The sequence below is a fragment of the Anguilla anguilla genome, chromosome 11, assembly GCF_013347855.1.
Source record: "Anguilla anguilla isolate fAngAng1 chromosome 11, fAngAng1.pri, whole genome shotgun sequence".
NCBI classification, from domain to species: Eukaryota; Metazoa; Chordata; class Actinopteri; order Anguilliformes; family Anguillidae; genus Anguilla; species Anguilla anguilla.
In genome coordinates, this window is record NC_049211.1 from 1,339,776 (window position 1) to 1,349,775 (window position 10,000).

At 42.8% G+C, this 10,000-nt stretch overlaps 1 protein-coding gene and 1 long non-coding RNA gene across 12 annotated transcripts in view; one reads left to right on the forward strand and one right to left on the reverse strand.

Moving 5' to 3' along the window:
- LOC118208071 (protein phosphatase 1 regulatory inhibitor subunit 16B-like) overlaps positions 1–3,139 on the forward strand; it is a 14,798-nt gene extending 11,659 nt beyond the window's left edge. For all 4 annotated transcript variants that reach the window (XM_035382341.1, XM_035382339.1, XM_035382342.1 and 1 more), the window contains exons 7-11: positions 1–47; positions 386–461; positions 1,233–1,362; positions 1,859–2,015; positions 2,642–3,139. The exon at positions 1–47 is cut by the window's left edge and continues 79 nt beyond it. In XM_035382341.1, the coding sequence (XP_035238232.1) occupies positions 1–47; positions 386–461; positions 1,233–1,362; positions 1,859–2,015; positions 2,642–3,061 (830 nt within the window). In that variant the 3' untranslated portion in view covers positions 3,062–3,139. The remainder of the gene's footprint in view (positions 48–385; positions 462–1,232; positions 1,363–1,858; positions 2,016–2,641) is intronic.
- Positions 3,140–4,322: 1,183 nt separating this feature from the next.
- Positions 4,323–10,000, reverse strand: part of LOC118208072 — a 6,507-nt gene continuing 829 nt past the window's right edge. Inside the window, exons 2-12 of one of the 8 annotated variants that reach the window (XR_004761506.1) lie at positions 9,761–9,851; positions 9,607–9,662; positions 8,987–9,080; positions 8,707–8,832; positions 8,336–8,491; positions 7,872–7,962; positions 7,562–7,716; positions 7,177–7,195; positions 6,941–6,998; positions 6,371–6,390; positions 4,323–6,239 (exon numbers count right to left, since the gene is read on the reverse strand). This is a non-coding gene — a long non-coding RNA (uncharacterized LOC118208072). Of the gene's footprint in view, positions 6,240–6,370; positions 6,391–6,940; positions 6,999–7,176; positions 7,196–7,561; positions 7,717–7,871; positions 7,963–8,335; positions 8,492–8,706; positions 8,833–8,986; positions 9,081–9,606; positions 9,852–10,000 lie in introns of all 8 variants that reach the window. The other 7 variants (XR_004761505.1, XR_004761508.1, XR_004761507.1 and 4 more) reach the window with 7 other exon arrangements.

The window sequence follows — 10,000 nt, forward strand, 5'->3', positions numbered from 1 at the left end:
ACAGAGACGGGTGGCAGCCGCTCCACGCTGCCGCCTGCTGGGGACAGGTAATATTACACACTAAAGACACGCATCTACACACAACACACACACATCCGTAAATACACAATAAATACACTCTCTCTCTCTCTCTCTCTGTCTCTCATACACACACACACACACTCACCTACACACAAAAATGTGTTAATTTGGATTGTGGACTAGTGTTAAAGAGATCATTCTCACACTGACCTGCCTGTTAATGTAAATACCTGATGGACCTGTTGATGAGTACTGCTCCTCACTGTGTGTCTTTCTGTGTATCATTTTCTCTCTGTCTCTCTTCCACATACACACATTATACACACTCACACACACACACACACACACACACACACACACACAGGTGCATGTTGCTGAGCTGCTGGTCTCCCATGGTGCTAGTCTGAATGCCAGGACCTGGCTTGACGAGACTGCCATTGGTAAGTCTGTGTGTGTGTGTGTGTGTGTGTGTGTGTGTGTGTGTGTGTGCACGTGCGTGCGTGCGTGTGTGTGTGACAGAGTGTGTGTGTGTGTTGGTAAGAGTGTGTGTGTGTGCGTGCGTGTGTGTGAGAGAGTGTGTGTGTGTGTTGGTAAGAGTGTGTGTGTGTGCGTGCGTGTGTGTGTGTGAGTGTGTGTGTGTGTGTTGGTAAGAGTGTGTGTGTGTGCATGTGTGTGTGTGAGTGTGTGTGTGTGTTGGTAAGAGTGTGTGTGTGTGTGTGAGTGTGTGTGTGAGTGTGTGCGCGTGTGTGTGTGTGTGTGTTGGTAAGAGTGTGTGTGTGTGTCTGTTTGTGTGTGTGTGTTGGTAAGAGTGTGTGTGCGTGCGTGCGTGAGTGTGTTGGTAAGAGTGTGTGTGTGCGTGTGCATGTGTGTGTTGGTAACAGTGTGTGTGTGTGTGTGTGTGTGTGTGTTGGTAAGAGTGTGTGTGAGTGTTGGTAAGAGTGTGTGCGCGTGTGTGTGTGTGCGTGCGTGTGTGTGTGTGTGTGTGTGTGTGAGTGTGTGTGTGAGTGTGTGCGCGTGTGTGTGTGTGTGTCTGTGTGTGTGTGTGTGTTGGTAAGAGTGTGTGTGAGAGAGTGTGTGTGTGTGTTGGTAAGAGTGTGTGCGCGTGTGTGTGTGTGTGTTGGTAAGAGTGTGCGTGTGTGAGTGTGTGTGTGAGTGTGTGGTTTTGGGCGGGGCTGCTGAGAGACAGGCTAGGCTTGGTCTCTCTCCCTCAGACCTGTGTGAAGACGAGCAGTTTCGGGCTGTTCTTCTGGACCTCAAACACAAGCGTGATGTCATCATGAGGTCACAGCTCAGGCACACCACCCCACTGTGCAGACGGTCGTCCAGTACAGGCAGCCGCGGGTGAGTGCTGCCCCCTGCTGTCTGTCCTGTAGTACTGAACTTTAGTCTGTTAATGGTCTGATGTTTTTCACCATTTCCTCCTATTAAAACCTTAAACTTCATCTGTGACTCACTTGTTCCTAAAATGTCTGTCTTAACTAGTGTAACCTTTTTTATTTTTAATGCAAGTATTTCATATAAACGTATAAAACAGTGGTGTTTTTGGTAAATTGATAGAAGTAAATACCCTGAGAAATGACTTTACAAGCTCATATTAAAAAAAGGGTCTGTGTGTCTGTGTGTGTGTGTGTGTATGTGAGAGAGAGAGAGTGAGAGAGTGTCCGGATTTTATATTTTTCTGTTTATTGTAGTTAAACTGTTATTGCCTGTCTGTTATATCTGTCATGTGAGTGAATGCTTTGGCAATGTAAGTGTACCCTTACCATGCCAATAAAGCTTATTGAATTGAATTGAATTGAGTGACAGAAACATACCCTGTCTGTTTGGGATCTGACAGGAAGTTGGTGAGGAGGACCAGCCTGTCAGACAAGAACAGGCTTCACAGACAGGAGTATGAGACCATAGCCGTTCTGTGGATGGGGGATCGGAATGAGGAAGAGGAGGAAGAAGATGATGATGGGGAGAAAGAGAGTAACCAGGTCGACAGCCAATCAGTGAGTTTAAAGGGTCCGACCCCCAAGGTTTTGGTTACATTCAGACCAAGACACGATTCAGAGGGACCTGGTGTGAGAGGGACCCCTTTCCACAACTGATGCTACACCATAGTTAGACATGTTTCTTTTTTTTACTTATAAACACCTGCACACACAGGTTAGGGGCGTAGGAGACCCAATCATACACACCTGCACATGCAGGTCAGGGGTGTAGGAGACCCAATCATACACACGTGTTCAGAGAGAGCCAGCCAGTGTGGGGCTGCCAGCCACAGTCAGCACACGGGTTGGATTCAGTCCAAGACTCAAGCTGTGCTTTCACCAACTGAGCAACTCAGCAGCCCTCAAACAAGTTTCTTGTTTGAAGTGATTGTGTATATGGCATCACACGGTTGTGTATATTTAGACAGATGGCTGTGATCCCCCTGATAAACATAATTAGCAGAAAGGTTGTTATCCAGACAGGTTCATCTGAACTACATTTCCCATGGTGCCGAGGGCAGAGACCTTCCTGAGACTGCCGTCTGCTGGCTTTGTAGCAACTGCCTGGTTTCTGATGTTCGGGTGCAGGCAGCAGGTCAGGTGATTACCTCATTACTGAGGCTCCTCCCCCCTGTTCCCCTCAGGTAAATGACCAGGAGGGTCTCACACCGGAGGGAGGGACCCACAACAGCCTGGTCCCCGCAGCAACGGCTGCTCCAGCAGACCCCCCCTGTGCGGGGGATTGCCAGGACCCGGTTATTTGGGATGTTCCGCGCCCCCCACTCCCCGAGGGTCTGTGGTCTGGTGGGCGGGGCCTCACCCTGTTTGAGCTGAAGAAGCAGAGGGCGGCGGCCAGAAATCTTGGCCACGCCCACCCGAATTGTCACCTGGGCAATGGGTCGGGGGGGCCTGGCTCAGAGGAGGACTTGCCCCCGCCCCTGCTGGCGACCAATGGCAGTGCGGTTTTCTATACCCCCGCCAGCGGGGACCCGCCCCTCCTCAGACTGAAGCAGCCATTGGAGGAGCTGGAGGTCAAAGGTCGCGGCTGCTGTAGGATCTCCTAGCAGAGCGGATGTGAGCACTGGACCTGCAGGGAGGAGGTGTGTGTGTGTGTGTGTGTGTGTGCGTGTGTGTGCATGACCGTGAGCATGAGCATGTGTGTGTGTGTGTGTGTGTGTGTGTGTGTATGAGCGTGTGTCTGTCTGTGAGTGTGTGTGTGTGTCTGTGTGAGTGTATGTGTGTGAGTGTGTGTGTGTGTGTGCATGTGTGTGTGTGTGTGTGTGTGTGTGTGCATGACCGTGAGCATGAGCATGTGTGTGTCTGTGTATGTATGTGTGTGTGTGTGTGTATGACCGTGAGCATGAGCATGTGTGTGTGTGTGTGTGTGTATGTGTGTGTGTGTGTGCATGACCGTGAGCGTGTGTGTGTGTGCGTGTCTGTGAGCGTGTGTGTGTATGTGTGTGTGTCTGTGTGTGTGTGTGTGTGTGTGTGTGTGTGTGAGTGTATGAAAGGTCTGAATGTACAGGTCAGAAATGCTCTGGTCCTTTAGGAAGTGATGCTCTGTGATTTTATCTGACTGGTTCCACATTCACTTACAGTTTGAAGCATTTTTACCAACTGAAATTTGCTGCTTAGATTGGCATCAATTCAGCAAATTCAGATATTCTAAGGACAACTGCAAACTCACAGGAAAGTACCACTTTTCAGCCTTATATGAAGATCTTTGTACAGCGTGCATCACTCTCTGCTGCTTGCCGAAGGAAATGCTTATTTTTGGACAAGAGAATCTTATTAATGTAATATTCCTCTTTGGATTTTTTTAAAATGAAAAGGATCTGGCATTTGGCAAAGGAATTTGGCACTACCACTTTAAGGATCATTTTGGATCGTTGTCAATGGATTTTCATGAAAAAAACGTTGCAGTATGCAGGTGCCAAACAAAGTCAGGTAATGAGCAAACCAAAAATACACCAGGGGATAGGACAGGTGTGATCTGTAATGTGAATGTAATGTAATGTAATGATCTGTTAACTGAGCTGCCTGCTTCCAAGTTACGACCTCCGCTCCGGCTCTGGGGTGCGCCCTCTGGTGGCCACAGTAGGAAGGCCACCCCGCAGAATCGCGTCTTCCACTAGATGGCAGCATTGCGCCATGGAAGGTGTAGTGGCGCACGAAACAAGAGAAACAGGAAGCTCCAAGTACTTTTGCCTTCCATCGTTCTCAATCTCTCGTTAAGAAAATAACTACTAACTTTTGAACAAAATGTGTAATGCTATATTAACAGATTTTAAATATAAATGGCATACATAACGGTAAATGTGTGTGTAATTTTTTTCCCTTTTGGCCTTTATTGCTGATTACCCTATCATCGCATTACTGAAGTCTGTATTGGATGGAGCATAACATATTCTAACAGAAAATACCAGGATATTGTCTTAGTTTTTTAACTATAGCCTTTTACATTACATTACAATCACTAAAATAATAGTTAACTCCAGGAGAATAAAGGAAGTTTCCAGTGACATAAAGTAGAAGTTGAAGTTAAAAACAGCAGTCAGCTCAGTTTTCCATCTTGATTTGCTGTATATTTTTTTCCTATAGTTAGTCTCTCATATGAAAACTCCCTTTTTAATGCTCAGATAGGGTCAAAGGGTCAAGCACAGGTTGGTAGAGCGCAACCTTCAGTATTGCCTCAAGTCTTTGTACCAGCCAGGAGGCACAACAGCTGGACTGCTTCTGCTGAGACCCACCACAGGTGAACTCCGGTTGCAGGTGTGCTGTGGAGCCTGTGCTGGCTGGTTCTCTGGCTCCGTGCATTCGCTCTGTCGATTCTTGGCCTCCACCAGCAGCTTCGGATCTGGGGTCTGATTTGGAGTTTTTCTCAGATGGTGCCTGTTGCGCGGAACAGCTGACCAAATGGTGTTGTATGAGCGGAGCTCAGCCCTCCTGTCAGCGACAACGACTGATTTCATCCTTGTTTGGTCTGCATGCTTCCAGAGACGAGTTCTGTTAATGGATTTGCTCCATAGTTGTTCCTCACAATGCTGCAAACATGCTTTATGACCTGCCTGGGTTGCCTTTTAAGCACAAACATGTCTGATTTTGGTGGATCTGCCAGTCCTTGTGCCATTCCTTGCTGCCAATTCCAAGGTGTTATGTTACAAGTATATGCTACACCACCACATTTGAAATAAAGGGAATAATTAAATTACTGTCACAATTACTGCTAATATCATTATTCATTATTGAATAATTAATAACATTTGTGCATTCTGCTCATGAAAAGCCATTACTGTTTTTCTTTGGGCAGTACAACACGATAGTGGTACTTCAGAGGAAAAATTTAGAGGATTCCACTGCTCTGCCCTGTGCATTCAGAAGCTCGTTGGAGAGTTCTTGTTTATTTTTCCTCAGGAAGTCAGCTTCCTGTTTTGTAGCTGAACACCAAGTTGGTGGGATGTGAAGAAATTGTCACGTGATGTCCTGATTTTTCAACCCGTCACTCACAATCCCACACCCCAGTATCCCCAGATTCCTCTCAGGTGCACCCCCAGTGGTTGTCCAGTATGGACTTGCATATTCCATGTATCGTAATATTTCACATCACATGCTGCCAAAAGTTTGCTACCATATTTGGGAGGCTTGTTTGGCGTGTACTGCCTGAAGGGATAGCGTCCTCTACGTGGAAAAAGGCATTTGTCCACTGTAAGATAAGGGCCAGGATTGCTCGCCATTTTCCTACAACTAAAGTTCACCTGGTGCTCGGTGTATCTAGAAACTAGATAGCATCTTGCACCATATCAAGCCTGGCCTTGAAAACCCCCAGTTTCTTCCTGTACGACATGGCCTGGCAAGCTATTCCATGCAGTGACTATGCAGGATCTCCAACCATTTATCGCACATACCTCCGACTGTCACCAGCTTGTCTTTTTCAGATCAAGCAGGTCTAATTTCACACATGGCAGATTCCTCCTTTGAATCAACATCAGTAAAAAATGCACAGTCCGTGTCATTAGGATCACCTTTCTGTGTGGATGCATTTTCTCTCCATGTCATTGTGGGTTTCCTTGTGATACAGTTTCCTCCCATAGTTCAAAGACATGAAGATTGTGATAAATTGCCTTTAGGCATGACTGCGTGAGTGAATGCTGTGAGGGTCCTGCGATGGATTGGCAGCCGGTCCAGGGAGCATTCCTGCCTCTTGCCCACATGCTGGGATCAGCTCCAGCCCTCCCTGCAACCCTGGCCAGAAATAATCGCATTAGATAATTGACGGATGGATCTTCACTGTGGCATTTAATTGGTGAAAAAATACAATACAATTATTTTATACAAATAAATTAAGCGCATAATGTGAAAAGTTTCTCACATACCATGTTCTGCCTTCTGCTCCCTGAAAGCAAAATAATGGTTAATTATTTAATTACTAGATAACAACATTCACATTTTTCTGAATAACTTGTGATGTAACATTGCATTACTTTTCCTTTTTGATTTTCTTGTTTAATTCTTTAATATGCTTACCACTCATATCGCTTGTATAAATATGAAGATTTCTGTTCACATTATAAACTGCTATTAAAACAGCATCACCCTTTACATGTTTATTCAATTAAATTTTGGAAAGTCTTAACAGGTAGATGAGGAAACTTACTTAAAATGACAACTGATACTCCTAATACAAGCAGCACAGTAACTATGAGGATATCTTTGTCCACCATTCACGGTCCAACGTGTTTTAGAATTCATCTTCATAATTGTGTTCAATTGGTAAAAGAACACATTAACCGGGCACACCTCTCATTAAAATGTAAAGAATCAAAATGGTTTTAACGTAGCAGAACAATTCCATGTATCAGGGGCAGTACTAGCTGCACACAGCCCACCTAACAGTATTTTTATCAGTCTTTGTTATTTCCCCATAAAGTCATGTGCTCCCTTACCGTCATCCTGTGGCTGGCCTATCCTGTTCATTCTTTCACGTTCTGTCAGATCTGTTGCCTAGCAAAGTGGAGACTTTATCTCAGTAAATACAGTATTAACCATAAAAGCGTAGAGGTCATTGCATAGCCCCAGGAGTGACTTCGGAATTAATTAAATTAACTTTATAGCAAATGAAATTCTGCTCTAGAAAGATATTTGAAAAGTTAGGCACGACGTAAAAAAACTTCTTACGTACCTCTTCTTCTTTGTCCTCTCTGAAAACAAAATAATGGTTCATTATTTAATTACTTGATAACAACATTAAATTTGTTTTAATAACTTGAAAATAAGACATTAAATTATTACCTTTCCTTTTTTTATTTTCTTGTTTAATTCTTTAACATTGAATATCACCAATCAACCGATGGAGTACTACATTACTTTTCCTTTTTGAATTCCCTGATTAAATATTAAATATTTAATATGCTAACCACTCATATCTCTTGTATAAATACAAGGATTTCAATTCACAAAATGTGTGTAGCACAGCCAACCTTAAACTGCTATTCAAACTGCATCACCATTTACAAGTTTATTAAAAATAAAATTCAAAGGCTGACCAGATAGAGGGAGAAACTTACTTAAAATGGAAATGATTTCTAAAATAACAGCTAAAGCAAGCAGCACAGACACAAGACACAAAATAACGATGGAAACAGGAATATTTCTTGGTCCACATTGACTGTCCAATGTCTTTGTTCCTGCTGTAATTTCCTGAAGTCCCAAAGACTGGCAACTGTCAAAAAAATAAACATACAAGTCCAAATCTCAATACCAATATCAATACACAAATAACAATGAGTAACAACTCCTGTTTGGTTTTGCTTTACCCCAGACTGATTTACTCATCTGGAAAATGATGTTATTTGGGAATAAATGTAGGACACTTACTCTCTGTGTGGTTTGCAGTACGCAGAAAAGTATTCATTTGAAAAAGTTTTATCAGGACAGTATCCACATTTGGTATTAGTCGATGTTGTTCCTGTGCAAATATAAATCGGAAGGTATGTCAAGACATTAAAAATCTTAAAAAACGTTTTCAGAAACATAGACCGTGTAGTTAAGTGAGTTAATTTTACTAAACAGACACGGATAAAAAAGGAATAGTTCACTTTGTGGAGTTGTTCGATACTATTTCAGTTTTAGTGTATGTTCCTAATTGGCCCAGATAACTTATGTCTGCGATGAAGGATACTCTATATGATGCCTACAGAAGTTTTTGGTGATCTGCCAGTATTGTGAAAAATAGGGTGACCCACGTTGTAGGGGCATCCACCAATCAAAAACATACACTAACCCTGGAATCTATTTAAAAAAAACCCAACTGTCCCTTCAAGATATTAATGCAATCCAACCGTTGTGTATGATGAATTGTCCAGGCCTGCAGATGGTGTGTTTCTGCGCAAAGCTGCACCTCTTATTAACAGTCTTAGTGCAGTAGTGGTGATCCAGAGGCCCACACACTGTGTCAGAGGTGAGGGTGCACTCCCTCTCTGTTTTTAAACCCAAGTCTGTGGAGGAACAGCGAATAAAGAATAAATTAAAACATTATTTGAGTATTTCGGTAACAGACCTGTTCATCATTCACCATCAAGTCAAAACAGCATACTGAATTTTAATTACTGTAAGAAATCTTTTATATATTATTATTAAAAAGACAGTCAAGCATGTTGTAAATGGCCATGTCATGAATGAACACATTAGTTGAATATGAATCTTTTCTCACCTGGCTCACACACTGAACAAGACAAACAATTGGGCAGATTGTTGGAAACGGCGCTGAATGATTTTTGAGTGCATCGTACACAGGAGGTGCTAGTGTACTCCGTGCAGTGTTTATAAACACGTGTCCCTAATCAGAAAAAATGACAAAACAAAGCCAAAATGTACCCATTTGAAATGACATTTCAATGATGACAAAATAAAGAGCACCTTCACTTTTTAACCCCTGCAAGCCAACATCTACTGCATTAGAAGCTTTCTTCTGATAAAAGATGGTGACTTACCAGGTGTGCACATTAGACAGCACTCTCCATAAATTTCATATTCTGCACTTCCACAGGAATAGGCGAGGCCACAGAACAGGAGCAATAGATATGCCTGAAGCAAATGTATTAGTACAAATTATACTGGAAGCAAAGTCTGGTGCATTCTCCTCCACTGTCTCCTTATTACCAAATCTTAAACAAAATTTTAATGATTTTTGTGACTTTTTTTTTTTTCATGCTTAAGTCAGTAGCTTGTTATCACTTTGACAGTTTAACTGAATCCTTTTATGTATGTGTTTCTGTATGTGTGTGGTGGCAGTTGAAATATCAGTGGTAGAGGTGTCAGAGAGAGAGGGGGTGGGGCTTTAGAGCTTCAGCACCCAGGAGCCCACAGCCTTGCCTACAGGGGACAAAAATGAATTGCCAGGTGGCAGGAAGACATATCTGTGACATGACTATGACAAATGTTACCTTATGATTGTGATAAGGGAGTGAATTATATTGTTATGTGACATTCAAATAAAAACTGAAAAGAAACAGAAGACAGAAGTCAGAAACAGGAAAGTGTGAGAATGTACATGTTATAACAGAAGCACCAAAGCTATACTAAAGAAGATGAGACAAAACTATAATCTTACCATCCATATGAGGACTTTAAAATGCCACATATCTAATTTCCACTGAAAGCATATTCCTGTGCACAATAAAATAGACAGCGTTAATTTAACTCCAAGAGGGTCACATGTACAGAGTAAAATGCACTCTATCAGAGTTTAACACTTAATACTTTACTGGGAGCTTGATAGATGTCCATCTGTCGTAATTCACAAAATTATGGTCAGATTTCTTCCCTTTGTGGAGGTCCTGGTTTCTGTGATTCAGCCTAGGAAGATTAACGTTACATAACCCTCATTTTAATTGAATTTCTGCATTCTATCAGCAGTGCTTTACAGGAGAGGTTGCAACATAACTAAAAAGGTAACTTATATACAGATTTTTTTCTTTTAGAGCTCAGTGGATTCAAAGGTAAAC